The following is a 24227-nucleotide window of genomic DNA, read 5'->3' as shown; positions in this document are numbered from 1 at the left end:
TTTTGGGCATTCATACTACTTGAGATGCTGATGTTTGTGGTCTCTATCTTCTTCAATGAGTACATAATTTGTATAATATCGTTACTCATTCAGAGCATAAGCCTGTATGGTCTCTGGCAAGTGACAAGTAAGCCATACTATATATCACAGTAACAGAATAATACCTAGCTATTTTCCACTTGCATTGCCTGTACAAATAGCCTTTTAAGTAATCTTTAAAACGTACAAAGATAAGACAAAGCATTAAGGAATGATGCGGACAAAACGAATTACTTTGTGATAGTTAAAAGGGAAGAAAAGATGGAGTAGCTATGACGAAGAGATCCAAAATGGGGCTTAATAGCATAATCAAAATAAAACAAGCAGCAGAACTGCTAAAACAAAGTCCACCCAACATAGCTAAATGTGGCAAAATCCACACATTAATTAAACAGGTTAAACCACAGCTGTCTTCTCCTCACCCGTATTTTCCATCTCCTCTTGTTGGTTTCCGTGAACAGTTGCCTTGGCAACTGCTTCTCCAGGTGGTGGATGATCATACTTGCATGTTGGGCCAAATTTGCATGTCCCGGTCTTCATGTAATAGGCACAGACAGTTGAACCCTGAAGTGGAGATTTAATTCTTTAATGTAATTGTTTGTCTAACAAAAACATCATGACAACAATGCGAAATGTGAATCACTTCTAGCAGTCAAGAAATAACATGATGAGCAGGGGCATTATAACATTTTTGTTTGGTTATGTATCACCCATCCCATTCTCAACTAGAAGTGCACAAAAAACCTGCCATATTGGCACTCACATACACAGATCTTATTGGAATGCATTATAAGATGAAAACACATATAAGACATTCATCTGCTGTAGCATTACTTGCATTTGAGGGGGAAAACACATACTAAGATGAAATCTCAAATGACAAAGATCAAAATCACAGAAACTACTTTAACTCATATAAGTAATTCTCTAATGTATGTCATGCAATGAAACACCAAAAGTTGCAAAGCAACATAAATTAGTGACAGTTTGAATTGACATGATCAAGGATCAAACATGTTAAACTCCAGTGATCATTTGAAGCGTTAAGGTAACAGTATTGAGTCTAGATGAGGAAAACATGCTAGATGCTATGTTACCTCTCTTCTTGGAAGCCCAGCAAGGGTAAGCTTAACATTTAGCTGACCTGCCTGGTTCGCTGCGGATATTGATCCTGACCGATCGAGTGGGTGGTCATACTTGCATCTATCTCCAAACTTGCAATGCCCTGTTTTCATATAGAACTGCAGCCATAATTATTTAAAAAAAGTATCAGTACATGGAGCCCGGCAAGATAAAAAAGAGGGCATAAAAAAGTATATTGACACCATACTAGTTTAAAGATCATAGAGGGATTTAAAATGCCAAGCAAAATGAAATTCAAATAAGGCTTCAAAAAATATTTATCATAAAACAAATATAGGAATTTAGTAATAATCTGTTTACTACAAATCAGAAAATATTTTAAAAACAATACAGACTAGAAATAATAGTTGACACTGAATTTTGAGAAATCAAGCAGCCATCAATTTTCAGTGTTCTTACAGCAAATAAAAAATTAAGCATTGCACAAGTACTGAATGAGGCAAGAGTTCTCAGTACGGTTCTGAAATCCAAAGCATGAGAATACTGAACGAGTTCATTGATAATATAACCATCACATTCTCAACAAACAAATATTGTTTGAATGATTATTGTTTCAAACAAGAAATGCACACAAAAAGCAGAGTCAAGCAAACAAGCTAATGCACATACATCACATTCTATCTGCCCAGGCCTTTGGGGGTATATAGCCATTGAAAGCTGCAAGAGCATGTGACAAACAGTTAGTCGCAAATTGATAATAAAAGAACTGTACTTGGTTATAGGCATCACATACCGTTGCTTGGGTCAGGCGTGGATCGATGGTTTGCATAATATTGGCAGCCGAATTTAAGATTCCAAACGGTAGACTAGTTGCAGCAGAAGGAAACATTGCAGATCCAAAAGCAACTGCAATAGGTATACTAATTGATGAAGAGAACACTTCTGCAGTTACAATCATGCAAATAAGAGACAAGAGATGCAGTAAAATACTATTGGTATAGAAGCCATACAGTTTCTTTCGGGGTGATTGAAGCGGCATGCAGCACCATATTTGCAGCTGAGTGAAAGGCAAGCTATGTCAATACAGGAACAATTGGATAAAGCATCACAAAGGGTTTTTAAACTACTGACTGAGAATAAGCTTTACCTTCCAGTCTTAATGTAGAATGGACAATCAGATTCACCCTGCAACATTATAGACACATGATGTAGAAAGCATTTATAATACCAGATTAATGAAAAATCTTTTCAAAATAATTGGTAGTTATGAGAAAAGAAGCCCATGAAATGCAAAATTGTGATTGACAAGAAAATTGGAAGTTTATTTATTTAAAGGGCATACATAGGTGGAAATATAAGTATTGCTATTTGTTCTGCAGAGAATAGGCTATTGCTTTTCTGATACAGGAATTGGTACTGGCTCCAGCATGCAAACATCTAAAACCAAAAAATGATGACAACTCAGTGCACTCAACAAAAAAATGAATCTTCCAAATCCATTCAAAATGGTATCATAAACATTAACAAAACCCATCCAATAAAATCACAAATCATGGTTAAAGCAGTTCCATGACTACGATTCGCAAGTTATGACTTCAACTACTTCATTCATCTTCATCTCATTTCTTCTCTCTTTTCCCCCTTTCACAGGATTGAACTAAAACCTGCTTATGCTTGTACAAACAAACAGATAGGTGTGCACACCCACATGGGCACACAACTATGTAGAAAACCATGTTCCCCAATCAAAGCATAAGTAACATAGAATAGCAAAAGTTTTTGCAACCCATAATGACTCCTATCCTAAAGAAATGTAGGCCATATATAAAACCAAATGAATTTTTAGATGTCAAATCAATGGTTTTAGAATGGATACCGGCCGTATCGGGAGACCCTTTGTGTTATGCATCAGAGCAGGAACACTTGCTCGATTATACATCAAGGCAAGTTCACCATATCCTGTGTGACCATTAACATGTCCAGTCAAAGGAATTTGAATATCTTTTGGATGATGGAATTTGCACGTAGCACCAAAGTTACATGTTCCAGTCTTGGCATAGAACTGTGCACACATGGAATTTGAAAAGAAGCTAGAATAAGGAAAGAGCAAAATCTTGATAAAGATAAATAAAAATACAAAATAGTGGCATAACTGACCGCACAAATTGCCTCAGAGGGCCTCTCAGGTAAAACAGAATTGTCACTATATTCAGCACCCTACAAATTCATATTGTGAATATGGAGAAACATAGAGGACAAGAGCTTAGAATCACTAATTGAGAACCATTACTCAACTGAAGATGCATTCGCTTTGTCTTTCGGATGATTAAACTTACATCGAAAATCCATACTTGCACCTCTGAGTCTTCAGGTAGTACTACAAATTAAAACATAAGAACATAAAAACATAAGATGAATTATAAAGGAGTCATCTAAAGAAAGAACCTATATGACCAAATGACACAAAGTATGCCTTACTGGGCAATCTGCTTCTCCTGGTCTCTCAGGAAGAGGCTCATTCGTATGACAAACCGGAATCTGTGTAATTATCAAGTAAAATAAAATCAATTAACAATATAATTGATGAAGAGAAAAACATTATAATCTAAGTTCTTCGATTTAGGAAGTCTGCCACACAAACTCTTTGAAAACCAAGTTCAGATAAATAATTCAATTTGCATGTTTGTCTAGGATGACAAATTTACAATGGGAGATAGAAAGTTCAATATCAGTGTTTTTACTTGAAACATGAATGAGAATGCTTTCTGCCCAACAGATTTTCTACCAGAACCAGCTGTTTTCAGGCATAAATAAAAGACCACTGCATTTATAATGTCAGCGGGGCATTTAAACCAAGAAAAATAAAGTAGGTCATAATCGTATTCTTTGATAATCAACCTCACTAATTCTTACCTACAATAACTAAGGAAAAAAAATCATAAGAAGCACATCTGCAAGATGAGACTGTACATAACCCACCGGGGACAATAAAAACAGATGCCAAACTAACCACGAAACAATCTCTGTTCTGCTGTCAAGATTTACTACCACCAGGATAATAAGCATCTCAATGAGTATATTCATAAACTATTTCTAATGACAAGGAAATCACAGAAAATGAGGCTCTGGGTAACAAAATCTTCACAGGTATTGATACCAAAGAAAAACAAAGGCTCTAAAATCCAAATTAACTTGATGGAAGCTTAATGATATCTTCTGTAAATAAAAAAAAGAAAGAAGAAGAAGAAGAAGAAGAAGACGAAAAAAAGAAGACGTTTAAAAGTTATCAAGACTATATACTTTGAGCTTCAAACAACAGCACATATTTTTGCCTTGAAAAAAATAAAACAAAGCATAAGTTATTTAAGATAAAATGCTCTTCAAAATGGGCATGTAGTAGGTAATACATATTAACGGGAGAGAATCTTAGAGGATTAAATGTTTGAAGAAGACACATGAGTATAAAAGCATTAAAAACAGAATCATATAACAAAGGAATTTCTTTTAAACATAGGAATATAGTTTCTAAACTAAATTATATTGACACTTACAGCACAGAGAACACATACATATAAGTCACCCATTTTAAATAAAAAATATTATCAATATATAAGAATGTACTTGAGTAAATAAGACTAATATAGTTATACAAATAAAAAGAAGATAAGTAGTCGACTGCCAGCTATTATAAACAAATTGTCACCTCCTTCCAGTCTGGAATTCCACCCTCAGGAACCCAAAGTGGATGATCAAACTTGCAAGTATCTCCAAATTTACAGGTTCTTGTCAACATATAGTAAGCACAATCCTTTTCTCCTGGTCGTTGAGGATATATAGGCAGAATGCTTCCAGTTTCAAGCCTAGGTCGTTTGATTAATGAATTTGCAGAATATAAAGCCTCGCTTTGCCCAATAGAATTATGAGTTCCCAATAAAGTCTGGTGGTAGAGAGCTATATGTAAATAATACAAAAGAATTTAATAAGAAACCAGTAGTCCATATAATTTGTATTAGTAATAATAGTATGTGTAAGATATTCGGGAAATATATAGCTGGAACATTGAAAATCTTGTATTAATAATCCAAAATAATAATTATATTATATATAAAAAGGATATTACACGCTGGTAATAGTCATATTACAAAATTTCCAGAACATACATTAGAGAAAGTAATGTAATTATGTATAAACTTGAAGGAAATCTCCATGTTCACACTTTATAATTAAAATATAACATAACTTTTAAGTAACATAACCACCTTTATTCCAGAAAATTCATATATAGATATTACGAAATCCACTAAGCCTAAATTCACAACATCAATACTTGACTTTCACCCTTTTTTTAACTAACTTAGAAAAAGGCATTAGACCTTAAGATTCAACCAAAACTTCAAACATGTGATGTAAGAAGTACCAAGTTGAAAGCTTCACTCCTAACAAGAGAGCTTAGAAATAAGAAACATGAAGAAACGAAGGACAGAAGTTAGATCAAGGTATATGTGCATAAGGAGGTTAAGACGAATAAGTCTCACAGTATCATCACATCAATAAATTTGGGTAGGATGGACACAAGCATACAAGTGCAATAAATTTCAGGACCACGGCAGTCCAGATCCCAGAGGCAAAGAACACTAGATAGACCAGTACATCTTAATTCCATCGTATCATGCACAAAACGCATCCTAGCATTGAATGCTCAGCCTATTAAGCTCAAGAAGCAAATAAGAGAATTCGAATAACCAAAGAGTATAAAAGCCTCAAAGTTGGACCATAGATTAAGACATGGCTAGAGCTGCTTGTTTGCAATCTAGAACATTTAGCAGGCATCATGAAAGCACCACTTCTAAAGGATGTAATCTTATAAACTGAACCTAAATGTGACACTCAGGCAGAAGGGCAATCCAGTATTCGAAAAAGCCGAATTCCTAAAGATAAACTCCTAGTTTCAATATCTTCTTTAATATGTGATATGATTCGACACTTTAATCAAGACTTGGATAAGAGGTTAGTTTACTTAGCTCAACTAGGGCTAACATTAAGATTTCCTAAAGGAAGACATTGTCTTGTTTGTGGCAAAAATATATACATTTTGATTTCATCACAAATGATTATGACAACTGGATTTTTGGTGCATTATTGAGATAACTGAGAAAATGGTGATGTTACCTGTTGTCCGCTGTTTTATACATACGAACTTCATGTGTATCCTATAATGTCCTCCGTATGTGGGGAGAAGACAGCACTCAATCCAAAATCAAACACGTATTTCACGAAATGAAATTAAACCAGAGAATTTACAGCAGAACAAAGATCCACCCAGTCAAAACAACCAACCAAAAACATCACATGCGTAAGTGCTGTTAAACAAATCGACAGCTCAATATGATAACGAAACATAACATGCAAAAAAGACCAAGATTTTGATCAATCACGAGAACCATGGCAAACAATCACAATTGCAATGTACCTCCAGAACAATAATTACAAATGATGCACAAAGCTCTGGATCTCACCATGAAAAATTACAACAAAATCACTTCAATATCCTTAGAAAATGAGAAATAGAACACCAAACAAACATCATGGGACTAAGAACACCAAAAAAAATTCAACAAAAAGATAAAAGGAAAAATCGGAGAGGTCCTTACTTTCCGAAAGTCTCTTGACACTCGACGGATCCACAACAGACGCAGATCCCAACTTATCACCCCACGACGCCTGCGCAGACGCCGCCACCTTCACAGCCGCGGCGATGTCAGAACTAGACTGGGGCACGTATACGGAGGATGAATACTTGGAAGCATCCGAATCGGAGGCGTGATAGCGGGAGGAGGAGATGGTGGCTGATTGGGGGATGTATGGGTCTTGAGCGCCGGAGTGGCGAGAGGAGTAGGACGAAAGCCCTGATGCAGAGCCGGTGCCGGCGTAGCTCGAGCCGTAGTTGTAGGCCATCGTCGGCGAGCGGAGAACGAGGGTTAGGGTTTGGTGCGACGGAGCGGAGAGGGAAAAGGGTGAATGGAGTGAGTGAAAAAGGTAACAAAGAAAATGTTTGATTGATTTTCTGGAAATGTTATGATAATTATAAATTGAGAGAAAGAGAGAAATTAAAATAAAATGTTAATATTAAATTGAATTATATATATATATATATACACACAAAGGCACAAACCACATAATTTCGTACGAATCTTCTATATTTGGAAACATTTTGTTTTGGAATGATATACTATATGTGCCTATAATTAGAAATTTTTGTAGGGTATGTGTGAAATTATAAAGTTTTGAAGGGGTATATTATATATATATATATATATGGAAAATTAAAAAAACAAAAAAATATTTATGGGAGAATATTTGTTTAATATACATGTAATTACAAATTTTGTGAAACCAAACAATATATGGAATTAGGAGGGTTTTTGGGCATTTGCCCCAAAAAGGACCCTTTATTTTGATTTCTTTTTTTTTTATAAAGGCATTGTAATTTTGTGTGCTTAAATTTAATTAATTTCTATGAAAAAATTTGTAAAAAAACAAATATCCAAAAAATTCATTTGTTTGTTGCAACTGAAACATGTTATTTTACTTAGATATTTAATTTGATTTAAATTACAATTATAATCCCTGGCCAACAACTTCTTAGTCCATTGGCATGGGATTCTTTTCATTAGCAGCATGGGATTCTTTACATTAGCATCGTTGATTTCCCTTAAATAAAAAGAGCTTATCACTTATTTATCAATAATAATAATATCAATGCCTGAGATTGCTTTGACAAGGAGCCCTAATAGTGCTCCAATAAACCTTTGATTTATAGCATCTAATTTCCATAATTCTAAACGGTAATTTCATTCAAGGTTGCTGCAGCAAAACAACAAGATTCACACTAGAAACCAGATTCAAGGCACAGTAAATATATATATATATATATATATATATACATTCACTAAATTTTGGTCTCATTCTCATTTATTGAGCAACTAGCGCACAATGTACATGTAACATTGTCATATGACTAGTTTTACACTTAAAAAAAAGCTCATATTATTCAAACTTTAATCAAGAAAAAAGATAAATCACTACTTCAAAATCTACAAAAACAAACCCAGTTAACAGAGGTTGTTCCTAGTTAAAATCCTGAAACTATCTGCTGCAACAATCCCCTCACACTACAAAACCATTTCCTTATCAACTGACAAACTGTACATTAGCATATAAGGGAGAAACAAAATTGCAAAAATGAAAAGATGATCTGAAAAGGTCAGCAACCAAAGCTGATAAGTTTCTCAAGCATGTACGCCGGTTACCGTTACTGTTACCATTGGAGTAGAAAGTTCCGTTCATCGAGATTTTGGATGGCTTCTTGCTAATTCCATTTTGGCAGGGCTTTGGTGTCGAGAAACCGTTGATTGCTACACTTGATGTCAAGTTCCAGTTGGAGTTTTTAAGGAAGAAGTCTAATTGCCCACATGATGCAGCTATCAAACCTGTCAGAAATTTAACATAGAACACCTATGTCAGAAAATGCAAATCAAATCGATTATATCACATTCCAGTTACTTACAAGTAGTGTGTAGCAAATGACCCAGATATTTGAGGGAAACAAGACTAGAATAAAGTTTATAACTCAAGAATCGTATTCAATGAGTTGGTGCCACACAAATGGCACTTTGAAATAGTGGACATTTGCGAGCATTAAATAACACAGTAGTATTCATGTTTTGCACTATTACTGTAAAATTCTTGCATTATGATATCCTCGTGTTTGCGCTGAAACTACAATTTTCACACAAGATATCCATCTGACATGAAGCTGAACTAATGCAAGATGATTTTGCAAGTTCATTGTCAAGTTAATCACATAGAATTCTGTGTTCTTTGAGTGCTTAAAAAGTGCCATTGAGTTGTTGTGCCGGTAGATGGCAGATTTAAAATCAGCAAATTGGCTAAGGGTCTCTACAGCTGATGGTTTAGCTGGTAAAACACAGTGCGAGTTCATCCTACATGTGACACAAAAGACCAACTTATCCAAAAAACAATGATAAAGTCCTTTGTCAAAGACATATTGAGCTTGTCGGTTTCCAATAGAATACGCAAGTTCACAAATCATCAGAAACCAGTTTCGAGGTCATACAGATGATGGTTTATATATATATATATATATATATATCCAGGCGTAAAATTTTGTGTTCTCTTCTGGTTCACAATGCATAAGAAATATTTTTCAATGGATAACAAATTTCAACCACATAGAAAAGTAACACCTCCATAGAAGGAAACTATAGTGTCTCTAAATAAAGGCATAGGTTATACAACAAACAAGCATAAACTTGAACATACATCCACTATAGCTAATCCTCATGCTGCAGTTTTGTAAGTTGTTAGACATACAGAAAACCTACAGAAATAAGACAATCACAATATCCAAAATCGTACATCATATCAATTTAGTACACATAATTTTGCATAAAGACATTGAATTGTAATCCAGTCACACAAGAGTATTAGCAAATGCTCAAGATGATCTTCAACGGATAACAAATTAAAAATGCGAAGGAAAGGCACGCCTCCTAAAAGAAAACTAGACCTACTTAATTAGTTTCTCTAGATAAAGACATGTCCTACACAAAAAAGCCTTAATTAAAGCACAAACTATAGCTATACTTTTCAATCTCGTGCTACAGTTTTCTAAGTTATTGGTCATACAGAAGCCTAAGCAGGTCTCAGAAGGAGCACTAGTATAAGTTAAAAAATTCTGTAGAAATAAGATGCACCAACAATGTCAGGAACTGCAAATAAAAGCAATAAAGCAGATATCTTTGCAGAAAGACATCGAATTGTAATCAAGTCACTTAAAAGTATCAGCAAATGCTCTAGATGTTCAGGGAGTAATGATGATGATGAAGTTTTAAACCTCCACAATCACATTGACGAGTTGGTGAAAACAGATGCCACCGTGCATAACATGGCTAGACATTTTGGACACTTTAAGTAAAATACATGCATCACTAAAAGGCAAGAAAATTAAAAATAGTTAACAAATTTGCAGTTCGCAATAGAACAAACAAGGTTCTAGCTTTACCACATCCTTTTGTTCTTCCAAGTGTGCTAACCACTACTTGACAAATAGTGATTGCTTTTGTGATAATCGCTACTTGGTGGCAATTGATACTTTTCGGGTTGCAAATTAATCTCAAACTCGACCACCTTTTCGAATTGCTCAAATTGATCTCATCTCACTTAAACTTGGCTTGATTACACCCTTATTTCTAGGGCATTGGTTATGCAGAGACCAATATCGTCTCAGAAGGAGCCTTAATGTGACATAAGTTAAAAATGTCTAAAGAAATTTGGTAAGCAACTCGCAAATTTAAGGAATAGCCAAACTTCAGACCTGATGTGCACTAGGTAGTTTCAGCATCAATATATATAGTAGTAAATGTTTTCTCAACTTCAGGTTGATGGTTATAAAAAACTAAAATAAGATATATAGTTTGAAGACAAATAACTCAATATAAAAGTCATTATTTTTCAATCCTAATTATAACAAAGTATCTTCTTAACCAATATGGTCAGTCTTCATATAATAAAGAACGAATTTCTGGAATATTCACTTGTTGATGTCGGGTAAGCTGGTTTGTCCTTTGCAAGAAGCCATCCAATTGGCCACATGAGGCTTCTATTAACCCTACCGGAAAATTAAAGATTACAACACCCACATCAGAAAAAATGCAAAGTAGAAAATTTCAGTAAGTCCAGCTATTCCAACAGAAAATTTTGAATCTTATTCCATGGCTTATAAGGTACAAAGTACTAAAAAACCTATGCAAAAATTCTCCCAGCATTGACAGAAGTATGAAGCTCCTGGATTAAATCAACGAGCTGGGGCGACACAGATGCCGCCATGCAAACAAGTGCTCCATATAACTAGACATTTTTGACATTAAATCAAATGCACACCCTAAAATATATTTATAGGAAATGTTACTTTGCTGATTTATTAGGAATATAACTCTATTCCAGGGGATGTTACCTAAGAAAAGAGCAGATGGTTTCTCAGGCCGTGACTTGAACTCAGGATGAAATTGAGCTCCAACAAAATAAGGATGATCAGGCAGCTCAAGGATCTCCAGAATTAAGACAAAACAATCAGCAATGAGAGATAATAACCATACTTAGAAAAGAAACCTTAGTTGCATAATTGCAAATGCACACCTCCATGCGTCTTCCGGTTTCATCTCTACCAAAAAATTTCAGGCCAGCCCTTTCAAGTTCCATGATCATTTCAGGATTGACCTGCAAGTAATGAAACATTAGCAACACAAAAATAATATCATAAATCAGCATACTATACAAGTTCACAGTTCCGAAAATAATGTGAGGGCAAAAAAAGATGTACTACAGAATGGAATGCATTTAGAATAGCAAAAGACCTCATATCTATGCCTGTGCCTCTCATCAACGTAACTCACATTGCCGTATCTAAGAAAGCAAAAGATTGAGATCCAATTAACCTTCTCAAAGATATAAAGGAGAGAAACAGTTGGAAACATTAACTAATGGAAAAATAAGGCCGATTGAGGGATATGTCAGTCCTCACAATTTTGCAGATTTGCAGTCAATAACCTTGAAATATGTCCTCCTTGACCCAAGGCGCATTGTTCCTCCCATATGAGTTTTTGAACCCTGCAAATGTTAGTCCAGCTTAGAGTGTATATTATGTAAGAAGCAGAAGTGAATAGAGCGGAAAATAAAAACATTTAAACCTCTGGCATAAAGATAACACAAGGGTTTAGCGTATCTGGGTCAAACTCTGTGCTGTTTGCATCCTTCAACTTAAGAATAGATCGGGCAAACTCAATGACAGCAATTTGCATGCCTAGGCATATGCCAAGAAATGGTACTTTATTTTCACGGGCATATTTTGCTGCAAGAATTTTCCCTTGCACCCCTCTGTCCCCAAAGCCACCTGGAACTAGGATACCATGTGCACCCTGGATTGAAATAACATTCATAAGACTGAAATTTATGACAGAAATATCTCAAAAGAATAGTATCATCCTTCATATGGACTGTGGGAATGTAATTCTTAAACCATACCAAAGAAATCTCTTTACCTTCAATAGTTTCCACGCTGCTTCATAACTATCAGGTGCCTAAATAAAGATGAACTTATTTATCTTAGTCCAAGAATTATACGAATAATAAGGATGTTAAAATGATAGAGACACTGATCTGAAAATTAACCTCCTTTGCTGTTTCATCTTCAAGATCCGTGGAAGCAACCCATTCCACAACTAGTTTTTTACGGCATCTAAGAGAAGCATGTAAGAGTGCCTGCAAACAGGTCAAAAATCAGTTGTCAGGTTATTCGGCCCCTCCAACAAAATATGGCTGTAGAAAATGACCTTTATAAAGCTTTGGTAGATAACATCTGCGACGCTACTTCAACTAGAATTCACCTCAGAACATGGATCAGTCACCTTATTTTAAATTATTTCAAATTTTGAAATTATTGTAACCCATTTGAAGTTTAATAATTGTTATTTACATTAAAATTTACAGAATTATTTCTTTATTTTCTATAACATTGCAATAAGTAACTTGATTTAATATGCAAGGCTTGCTACAACTCAGTAAATTAAAGTGATAATATTAAAATATCTATAGGAACAATATCTTTTGGGTGGTATACCAATAGCACGCCTAGCACTGGCACAAATGTGTCACTGGGAACATGGATTACACAAGCAACAGTTCAAACATTGGTTTGGGAAACAAAAGGTTGACCTCTAATTACTTCTCTACAATGTAATAGGCAAGTATTAATGGTAAATGTGTTCACCTTCAATACAGAGAGGTAAGAATCTGACAGACCAGTATATTTTCCAACCATGGCAATTCTCACCTGCAAGTCACATTAATATAGAGGAAACAGACATCATCAGAATATAAAACTAATCCTTTCTTGCTAATAAATTTTCAGATAGTGCTCAGAACCCACAGGGTCACATAATGTATCACAGAGTTTGGCTCTAGCCATCCATTTCTCTAACTTTGGCTCCCCGGTAACACTATAGTCAATGATGGCACATTTCAAACAGCCAAATATTGTGAGTGTCATTACAATCTCAGAAATAAAACAATTAAACAATAAAACATAAAAGGCAATCAGTTTCGATTTAAATTGCCCAAGTTCAGTAGACAAACCTAAGAAGATTGAGATCTTTCAAAATAGCTTCATGTGCCTTTTGGTCCTAAAAGAGCAATAAAAGTGGCATGCTTAAAAGTAATATAGGACAGATGGAGGACGGACGATATAACTTCACCAGACAAATAATACGTTTCAAGGCAAGTTACCATTAACAAGAGTAAAAGACTTTACCCTTAATAGTAAAGGAATGTGCCAAATATTTGAAACATCATGCAGAGTAATGATATTTGCTGCCTGAAAATGCAAAATTCTTCATCAAATCATTAAAAAATACACTCACAGGTATTACTTAAAAAACACCATAGCATGATGAACTGGTTGCTTACCGGGACATGGCAAAATTGTGACAATTTTTCTTTGACATTGTCTTCCAATGGCTGTTCACAACATTCAATGGCAAATCAGAGAACATAATCGCAGCATCGATCAATCTTTGACGGTTAAAAGTATAAATACACTTACCCTCGCACTGCGACATGCCAAGACATTTGGTGTTAATCCAAGTGTTCTTAGTCCACGTACACTATGTTGAGTTGGCTTGGTTTTCTACAAATAAAGGATATAAAAATAAATTTCAATGAACGAAAAAATAGTGTAAAACTCGGATGTTTTACCTGTTCACCCACAACATTCAGAACTGGCACAAGGCTGACATGAACCAAGCAAAAGTTTCCCGGACCTAAGCAACAAAGAAAAATCAATATGCAAAAGGGTAAGGGACCATATGTTTTGCAAAATAAATAAATGATATTAAGATGAAACACAGTTTCCTCACCAACTCGATAAGAGAATCTGCCCAAAGCTTCAATAAATGGCATTGACTCTATATCCCCTGAATCAAGAATCAAGAATCACGAATCAAATGTTATGTTATTCTCTGAGAAAGCCTGAATCATGCATTACGTGCTTGATTAACAATGGAAGGTCTCATATGAAAAAAATTCACAAATGTAAAGCATAAAATGCTTGCATACTTGCAGCATAAAATTTATTCTCACCTATAGTACCACCCAACTCTATAACACAAACGTCAGCAGGTCCTTCTTTACCATCCACAGGTACCATCGCCACACGCTCAATCCACTCTTGTATCGCATCAGTAATGTGGGGTACAACCTTTTGAAGAAAGACGATAAAGTGGCTCATAATCATAGAACTTTCATAAATGATTCCATGGAACCTAGAGTTAGAGGCACACCTGGACTGTTTTACCAAGATAGTCTCCCTTTCTTTCCTTGTTAATGACAGACTGCCATTCCATGAAATGATGAAAACACCAAGAAAGTGAAGGTGAGTCACACAAGAGAAAAACAAAAGCCAAGCTCACAAAAGGCAAGCAACTGGAGAAAGGGCTGTGAATCAAGCTTAGGAACTTACAAATACACATAAGAAGAACATTTGTATGGTAACTATTGAGGTATGATCAAATAACAAGTTTGTAAAGAGATACAACTAAATATACCTGATATATTTTTCCAGTTGTAATGTTATTATCACGAGTTAACTTGATGTCCAGGAATCTTTCATAGTTGCCAAGGTCCAGGTCCACCTTTTGAAACAAAAGAAAAGTCCAATATAAGAGTTTCTCTTCACCCAGCTAACAAGGAAATTACATATGAATGCCTATATCTGCATTCATATGCACAATATGCACACAGATAAAGGTGTATAAACATATCCACACTCACCATTACTGCTACATAAGATAACAAGGAAAAGCTCAAATATACATGGAGAAGAACACGGATCAGATAACAGGTAAAGTTATCAAACAGCAATTATTCTCATTCCAGTTCCAAGATTCAAAATTTAAAGGTAAAGAAGAAGAGAAAGGCAAGCATTCCAAACAGTTTGTGAAGCAACACAAGATGCAAATCACAAGCTTTGCAACAAATTACCAAAAAAATGATCTTATGAAGACAAAGCTAGAAGCAAATTTTAAAAAAGAGGAAACTCGAAAAGAAATTAAACATATTTGAATATAAACAGCCAAACAAAAGCAACGAAAAGAAATAAACCTCATTTCACATCAGTCAAATGCATTTGTTATGGTTAGGAAGAAAGATCAACACCAAAATGAAAGTACACAAGGCTTAGCAGTAAAAGCCGCATAGGAAACAAAAAATCCTTACCTCCCCACCATCATCTAAAACAAAAACTTCACCATGCTCAAATGGTGACATTGTGCCAGCATCTGTATTCAGATATGGATCTGCGTGTAAGCATGAAACTCAATGAGCACTTACATTCATAAAGACAAACGTAACACAACCTTATCTAGAAATGTCAACTCAAATATCCACAAGAGAGGTATATTGACAGCCAAATCAAAACATGGTCAGAATTGCTGGTATATCATTCATATGAACTTAGTGAGAAAATTTGTGTATAAAATGAGAATAAGATGCCAGACAAGAAATAACTAGAACATAAACAAAAATAATTATAAAGCAAGGCAGGCATTAAATGTATCAGAGGAAGTTAGTGCAAGCTCATGTCAAATTATCAGGCAAACCAAGAATGGCGGGACCCTATTGTCTAGCATAAATCCAATAGAAGATCAAAGTATAGGCTACTACGACTATTCACCCTTATTTCTAAATAGTTATATTGCCTTTTCTATTCACTGTTCCAGAACAGCAAACACTTCTAGGAACCAACCAGAAGGGACACTTTAAGAATGAAGACAAACAAAGACCTGATGAACAAGCAGTCAATAAAGAGGAAACTGAAACTATTACTCAATCGAAAGGCAAACAAAATAAAATTACCATAATTGCACCGCACAAAAAAGTGACGACACCACTTATATTATTGAATAAAACTACTTGCTTCCGATTGTAAAATAAAAAATTAGACAGTGAGAAATGGGGATCTAGCCAGCATGAAGTATGCACAGATGATATTATTTACAAAATACATACACACAACTACTCTGCGGACAATTGTCCACAAGATATTGAGTAGGAAAATTAAACAAAGGACATAAAAGATAGCAAATTGAAGAGGCAACAACCAGCATATTGCCGGATGAAGGATTATATTGTAAGGTAATAAAACTACACAGCCACTAAAATACCTCCCCTCCTGCACGCACACCCACATACAAACCAAAACATAAGGATAAAAAAAAATTTTAAAAAAATGAAACAATGATAATCAACATGGCTGTTTAATGTCCAGAATATGATAAAAAATAAAATTGCAAACATAATATGGTAAAATGAGTTTATAAGTATGGGGGGATCAACTAAACTTAGTCAACATGACAAGCAGCATGACGCCTTTAGATGAATAACCCCGGGAAATTGAAGTGATCATTTGGCATCTAAGTAATAGTTAGGCAAATGCCAGAAACAAACTGTTTAAAAAGCCAAGAAGGTATAAGGTACCAGTGGTCATCAGCTAAAAGCAATACTAACGATAAATTAGTGCCTCATGGCTCATGGATTTACTGGTGAAACCATGAAAAGAACAAACAATGGCAAAAATGTTTTTTTGCATTTTTTAGAATGAATTTATTTTTTTCTATTAAACCAAAGGTGAAGAAGTTCTGGAAGTTGTAAGTTTCAAACTAGACCAAAAATTAAAAAATCCAAAAAATAAATTATTCATGTATAATAGTTTTCACCAAAATTAGTCAGCATCAATGCCTATTTTGCCCAAATGTTAAGACACGACGCTGGGAGCTAAAAGCACAATATTTACAAAACAATGTACAGCCGTATAAAAATGCTTCTCTTGCGATTAAGACAAAAGCCAGAGGCATTTCTGGCCAAGTGAACAACAGAGCTCCTGACTTTTAAAGCCATTGAAACCACAAGACGAAGAGTAAATTTTCAAACCGTGTACTAGTCAAATATTGCTAGAGCCTTCTTTACTTGAAGCCACTGATTTAACCTAAAGGGAGAAGCAAACTTTAGAAACTGAAAACAGAATTTTTTTTTTTAAATATATATAAATATATATTAATAGATATAAACACAGGCAAGTGCACGTTATATATATATATATATAGAGAGAGAGAGAGAGAGAGAGAGAAAGATAGAGAGAGAATGGCCTTACTGTTCAGAGCCACTAACATACTTATTTAACCAAAAACGCAAGAACATAGAGAAACACAGATATCACTAAATGGTATCAGTGGCAAATTGTTGTAAAAGGAACCAACTTGAGCTACAAAGGCAAGAAAGTTACTTCCATCTTCATTTACAAACAGACACCATTCAAGTAACGTGTAACACCATGCTGATAATAATGAAATTTTAACAAGTAATAATAATATTCCGCATTCTTAAGACTATATAGCCTCAAAAACAATCACATGAAGTTTTAAAAAACCACACACAATATTCTCTTTTTCTTGTGGTCATACAGAGATCCATAAAAAGGAAATGCTCCAAAGCAAAGGAAGAACAACAAAAAAACACTTTTTACTTGTTCAACAAAATTACATGACACCTCATGCAAAAGAAGAGGTATATAAATGTTATATAGCTTCCTCTACGGATGAAGCTCGGACAAAAAAATCACTAAAACTGGACCCCTTACAGCAAAATCACAGAGACATGGCAAAAGAGGGAAAACAAGCCAATCTGGCGAAAAAGATACGAATCCTAAAGTCCTGTGGATTGTATTTGGGAATTTAAACAAAGGGAGACCATTCAAGTAACACTCAATCCCAAAAAGATCGACCCCTGGTGAAAAGATAACAACTTTCCTGCTCCTCAAAACCCATACATATATAGATAAATAAATTTCACCACACAAACTGCTCCAAACTAATCAAAAATAAATAAAAATAACGATGGAAACGCTAGCGGTGCAGGATAAAAAAAACACAAAAAAATCATAACAAATAAACATGAAATCACGCAATGTCTATCACCTTAAAAACACCGACACGAACACCAGAACATCAGCAAAACACACAAAAAAATAAAAAAATAAAAATAAAATAAATAAATTCCAATCTTTCACCAATAAAAACAACAAAACACTAAAAAAAAACAGGGAATAACGCTCTTTCACAAACAATCTCTATCAAGAAACAATCTTTCCTTTTACTTTCCCCATCCTCTTACCAATCTTGATAGAAGTGACACGGAGGCCGCACGCCTTAAGGATTACCCCGATACTGCTAGCCGTCACTCCTTTCCCAAGCCCGCTCACCACTCCACCCGTCACCAATACATACTTCATCTCTCCCCTCTCAATCTACACCACCAAAACTCCTCCAATCTGTCTCAGCAGCTAGAGAAGTCGAAGCCAAATGACAGATGACAACAGCCAAGTCGGTGCCCTCGCTCTCACCGCCGAAAAAGCGTCGTTGCTTGGAGAGGAGTGGCGACGGCTGAGCAGCGGTGAGAGAGAGAGAGAGAGGCAGAGTGAGGATAGGCGACGATTATAAATAGGATTGCCGAAGGGGTTGGTGTGCTTAGGCTTTGGCGAAATCGTTGTCCAACAAAGCCCAGCAAACCGAAAGGAATGATTTTTGGTAATTTATGATTTTAGGGTTTTAGCATATCTTTTAAGATATCTGTGTTTGAAAGGTTTGCGTTTATACCCTATAAAATCAGCAAATTTATTTGTTTTTTTATTGCTTATATTCATCATAAATCAATATAAAATGAGTTTAATTTAAAATAATAATAATAATAATAATAATAATAATGTCAACAACTTTTTAATTTATCCAGGGAGCGACCACCCGAATCGCGCTCACCTTACGCGAGCGGGATCGAACTGGGAGGCCCACGCTGACACTCGAGACAGCACCCTCACGTAGAGATCTCGACGCCAAATAGATTAAATGTTTGTTAGCATCAAATTTCTTGTGTTCTATATTTATTATTTGGACAAATATTTGAAATATAATACCAAAATTCATTATAAAGTGAAAACAAAAATGTAATTAAATATTTTTTCTAGAAGTCAAAAATAATAATAACAATTGTTTTATAAAAAATACTTTTATTGAAAAAACATACCGATGTGGAATCAGCTAATTTATTTGTTTGTTTTGTAACTTTTGTTACTTGTCATAAATCACTATAAATTGATTCTTAAATCTAGAAAATAACTGTCTTATAAAAAAATATTTTTTGATTGAAAAAATATTAAAAACGTACCATAAGATTGTCATGGTATTTAAATCATGTCACTGAGAATTTGATGTGATTGCATAATTAATTCCAATTATGTAATTTGATTTAAATTCTAAGCAACTGTTAAAGCTTACATTTTTTAACTGATTTTCACACAAAAAATTATTTATTTTTCAGGAAATAAAGTACTTTTTTTATTTTATTAAGATCATATAATTTACTTATCACTTTTTATCTTTTTTTCATGTAATCACAAATAATTTCATTTTTTTATAAAAAAATAATGTCGATGAAAACTGATAAAAAAACGAAATTTTGAGGATTTACCTACACTTAGATTTAGATAAATTTGATAATATTTACCATTAAAAAGCATATAAAATTTTTCACAACTTGAATAATTGAAAATTTCTAATTATATTATTACAAATTTTGATAAAAATACAATAAATATATTATTGAAGTGGAGTATGACATAAGCTGGACTAATTTAAATATCACCTATTTTTATTTTTATTTTTAAAAAAATAAAATTAAAGAATAAAACTTTATAAATTATATTGTCATAAAATAAAGTATCACTTACAAAAAAATATGAACTAAAATTAGTACTTCTAAAATAATAATGAGAAAGTAGTTGGTTTATATTTTCATGAAAAATGTTTGAAATGAAAGGTCTTGTGCGAGTCTAGGGTTTTAGTTTACATATAAAAATTCCTTTCATTCTTTTCCATTGTATGTTTTTCATGGTTCAATGATTTGTAATCATACCATTTAATTTTTAATTATAAGGCTCCAAATTAAGAAGTTGGTGACGTTAAAGGATTAATCAAGATTATCACTTCTCGTTTGGATCACATTTCTTATTGGCCTTTTTGGATTTACTATATATAAATGAACATATAGTTAGTATATATATAGTATATACATCCTTAAAGATGACATATATTTTTATTAAGTAATTAACTTCAAGTTGCATCAATATGATCAATGATCATATTATGTAATAGTTGAAGACATTATTGATATAATAATAAATCACATGGTATTTCAAGTTATTCTTCTAACAAAATATTTTGAATGTATTTTAAATTTATTTTTTTATGAAAGTTAATAAATAACTGCTTTATTGGAGAAAGTTAATAAATCACTGCTTTATTGGAGAAAAAAGGACCAAACAAATATACAGAAGTTAAAAAAAAAAAAACCCACAGACCAAACACATAGACACTTATTAGAAGTGAAGCACTCTCAGGGTACAACAAAACAAATAATAACATAAAGAAAAAAAAATTTGACGAAGTCATCGTCCGGTAACAGACATGTCTAAGCTGAGGCGTGGATTGTCCCACTCTGGAGTAATTTTAAACTTTGTTCTTTCTTCTTTTCTGTCAGTTTTTATTTGAAGATGCATGGAACAAAAAAATAAATCTTTATCATTTGATTTATCCATACAATAATTTGCCAAACGCCATTATCACACAATAAAAATAACTATAAAACTCCTTATCAATGGAAACTTACTACTATTGTAAAACCTGATTAAAAAATTATCTTTTAACTATGAAGTAATACAACTCTGCCCATCTTAATTTTGTTTTTTTAACTACAACATCATGCTATATTATTATTATTATTATCATGACAAAAATGGAGAGGTGTGCATACATACCCATATATGGTATTACTCTAATTATGAGCAGATGTTCAAACCCATCTAAAGATACAATCACTCTATTAAAATGATTTAATCTCAATCGACAAAAAGATTATTGATTCATTTAAATTTCAATATCAATTTATAGTTTTTAACTAGAATAATTATATAGCTATTATTTTTTTAAAAATATTTAAATTCATTTATTTTAAAATTAATTTTAACTTGAACCAGCAATGCCAGCGCCAGAGTAAAATAAAGTGTTTTTTGTTTTTTTAGCATTTGTTATAGTATTCTTATTTGAGTTCAACAAAGTAGACCCACAAATTGAATTATTTTTATTTCATCAATAAAAAATCAATAAAAAAATCAACAAAAATTTAGAATATCATTTCTAAAACAATCATCATATGATTATTATGAAACGAATAAAGAGCTCCAAATTTAATATAAGTTATAAATCAATCAAATCATCCAACGTATGCATATATGGCCAGGGTTATAAAATAAAGAGCTCCAAATTTATATTTTCTTTTACTTTGTTTTTTTAAATTTCAACTCCACAAAATTATTAAAATAAAACTTCGATAGTGATTGAAAAAATTTACTGATAAAACAACCCCAAATATAAAGTTATTGCTCAACATGTTCTTTTATTATTATGAAAGTTTTGTTGTGTTACACTTTGCCTTTGAATGTTTTAAAAATTTGCTTTTTAATTATTCAAAACTCTTCATATATTGAGAGTGATGTTGGGTTCAAACAATTTTTTAATCCTAAATTAATCGCCACATCTTCCATCACTTTAAAATTATTTTAATTTTAATTTTATTTTATCATTCAAATAATTATTTTTTATATAGATATATAAAACAGGGACTTTTTAATCTATTGATACTGATTTGTTTGCATAAATTTTTTTGTTTTGAAAAATTTAGAATTAAAACTTACAACATACACAACGTGAGAGTAACAGTATTATTGAATTTGCGAACGTGCTCCGTATTGATACGTGTCTTTAATTATAAATTTAAATATTATGTCTTTAACTATAAATTTAAATGTTGTGTTTGTCATTTAATGTAAAAAAATATAATATATATATATATATATGGCTGTGATACTTCCCTGGCTTAAACTTCGCAACTTTATATTTTTTATAATTTAAAATTTATTTATTTATTTATGGTTATCAATGGCCGCTGGTGTGACGATCAAGGTTACAGTTGAAAACTTGAAATGATGACAATTTGATACTGCGAAAAAAGAAAATATAACATTTAAATTATAATATAAATAAGTAAATAAATTATTTATTGAAGAAAAAAAAAGAAAAACTCTGATAAGAAGCTAAGGTCAAATAAAGAGTTAAAAAATAATAATTTTTAAAATAAGATATTAAAATAAATGAACGGTCCAGATCAAACCTACGGGGGAGAGAGAAAGAGAGAGAGATCACGTGATCACGTCGCGCCAAAACCTCATTCCCAATGTGGGTGCCCAAGTGGGTTCGCCTCAAATTACGAGACAACCACGCCGTTCGATGTAACGATCGGGTCGGATCCAAGATTGGATTAACGGTCGATCCGACCCGTTAAGAGTAGCGTTAAACGAGATTCGGTTTGGCGGGACTTGGTCATTAGAAAATTTTGGGGACATTTCCGTCATTCCAGTGCTTTTTTTTAGGGCCCGTGATTTCAGTCTTTATTTTTTTATTTTTATTTTGGCTCATATCCCTCCATTGATTTGGAAGCAGTACATTTGTAATATTTTATATATATATATATATATGACTATTATTAATATGGAATCAAACAAGAACCACTTATTTATTTTCTGGAAGTAAATAAACCGCATCGCTACATGACCACCGGATAATAAATATTGTAGAATTTATTAAATATTTATATATATTTTTTAAATATTCAATACGCTCTCAGTTTGTGTTTATAAAGATTCAATTTTCTGTCACTCATAAAACAGGTGACTTTAAATACCATATCCAATTTAGTAGCATTTGTTTTCACACTCATCTATAGTTTTATTAATTTTTATGAAAATATATTTGCACCCACCTTACGAAAGTAGATTATTGTTAATATATTATTTAAAATAACCCATATATTTGCTTATATAGGCTTTATAATTATGGATTAGTGATTAAATATCTTTGAGTGGGTATGCAAGCAAAATTCTATGATTTTTTTCCCAATTAGAGATGCGTGTGAATGAATAATATTCAGCTAAATTCTTGACTCAAATGCTTTGCATTTTGTGTTATTCTATGAAACACTAGACATTGATATTTTTTTTTTAGAAGTGGTTGTGACTCTGTTGCTTTGTTACATTATTGACTACAGAACAAGGTATGCATGGTGGAACAAAATTTTGAGGATATTTTGACTTTAATTTGTTTTCTTGAAAGCTAAAATAAAAAAAAATGGAATACCATTTCTTTGCTTTTCGGGATTAGGAAATAATTTGATAATTTAAGTTATCCAAATGCCTAAATTATCCAACCCAAATTAATTAACTAAGCATGGACAGGTTTTTCACCGGTAGGTTGTGGAGCTTTTGTCTTTTCCAAGAAGCTAGCTCATGTTAGGGCACACCTTCGCCAATGAGCGAAGTTTAGTTTCGCGTTGATCAAACTGAGAAAACTTACCCTAATGCGTGACATGGAGGTGTTGGACATTGCTAAGGAGTCGAGAAAGCTGACCACGGTGGAAGCCCAGGAAGAGCAGGAGCTGCTGGGGAAACTTAATGACATCCAGAAACATGAAGAAATTTACTGGAAATAGCGGTCTAGACTATAATGGCTACAAGAGGGTAATGAAAATATGAAATTTTTTCATGCGGTAGCCAACGGCCGAAAGAATCGGAATTTCATCACTATTTTTAATCAGAATGGAAACATACCGTTGGAGTCTCGTGAGATCGGAAGGGTTTTCACTGAGCATTTCAAGCAACTGTTTGGGAACAAGCGCCCTAGCAGAATCAAGATCGACTTCCAGAAGCTCTTTCGCTTCAAGACCCCTGTTGATCTATCAACACAGGAGAGACCGTTTTCAGTGGAAGAAATCTGGAAAGCGGTGTTTAAGCTGGGAGGGGATAAAGCCCCGGG

The 24227-nt window shown here is 33.5% G+C and overlaps 2 protein-coding genes across 3 annotated transcripts; both read right to left on the bottom strand.

Annotated features, from left to right (window-relative positions):
* Positions 1-251: 251 nt before the first annotated feature.
* LOC120261509 (zinc finger CCCH domain-containing protein 37) lies at positions 252-7174 on the bottom strand. The gene is given in 13 exon segments (XM_039269428.1): positions 252-603; positions 1137-1280; positions 1792-1839; positions 1916-2028; positions 2133-2179; positions 2270-2307; positions 2999-3184; positions 3280-3325; positions 3407-3459; positions 3461-3499; positions 3601-3660; positions 4826-5073; positions 6774-7174. Coding segments are annotated over 13 exon segments (1494 nt in total). The 5' UTR covers positions 7078-7174; the 3' UTR covers positions 252-435.
* An 892-nt stretch (positions 7175-8066) lies between these two features.
* Positions 8067-18829, bottom strand: LOC120260992 (CTP synthase-like). 2 transcript variants are annotated; one of them, XM_039268632.1, is made up of 21 exons: positions 18424-18829; positions 15472-15551; positions 14802-14888; positions 14538-14588; positions 14338-14455; positions 14115-14171; positions 13954-14018; positions 13802-13885; positions 13666-13716; positions 13511-13573; positions 13336-13382; positions 13130-13199; positions 12971-13033; positions 12373-12462; positions 12243-12281; positions 11892-12119; positions 11726-11811; positions 11559-11607; positions 11341-11421; positions 11159-11252; positions 8067-8612 (listed from the first exon to the last, which is right to left on the bottom strand). In XM_039268632.1, the coding sequence occupies exons 1-21, from the start codon at positions 18539-18541 to the stop codon at positions 8314-8316; spliced, it is 1920 nt and encodes a 639-aa protein (XP_039124566.1). In that variant the 5' UTR covers positions 18542-18829; the 3' UTR covers positions 8067-8313. The 2 variants fall into 2 exon arrangements, with proteins under 2 accessions (XP_039124566.1, XP_039124567.1); XM_039268633.1 differs by lacking the exon at positions 8067-8612 and adding an exon at positions 10848-11052 and having other exon boundaries at positions 18424-18541.
* Between the last annotated feature and the right edge of the window lie 5398 nt (positions 18830-24227).

This window comes from Dioscorea cayenensis, chromosome 5 (genome assembly GCF_009730915.1).
Source record: "Dioscorea cayenensis subsp. rotundata cultivar TDr96_F1 chromosome 5, TDr96_F1_v2_PseudoChromosome.rev07_lg8_w22 25.fasta, whole genome shotgun sequence".
In the NCBI taxonomy this organism is placed as follows: domain Eukaryota; kingdom Viridiplantae; phylum Streptophyta; class Magnoliopsida; order Dioscoreales; family Dioscoreaceae; genus Dioscorea; species Dioscorea cayenensis.
This window is presented reverse-complemented; position numbering and strand designations above follow the sequence as displayed.

What these genes read in the sequence shown, in the direction of transcription:
- LOC120260992 (XM_039268632.1), bottom strand. Translation starts at nt 18,541, where the DNA reads ATGAAGTATGTATTGGTGACGGGTGGAGTGGTGAGCGGGCTTGGGAAA. An exon ending in CACAATTTTGCCATGTCCCG is followed by an intron (nt 13,574 to 13,665) that starts GTAAGCAACCAG and finishes TTGCATTTTCAG; the next exon opens with GCAGCAAATATCATTACTCT. An exon ending in AAGATGAAACAGCAAAGGAG is followed by an intron (nt 12,282 to 12,372) that starts GTTAATTTTCAG and finishes ATCTTTATTTAG; the next exon opens with GCACCTGATAGTTATGAAGC.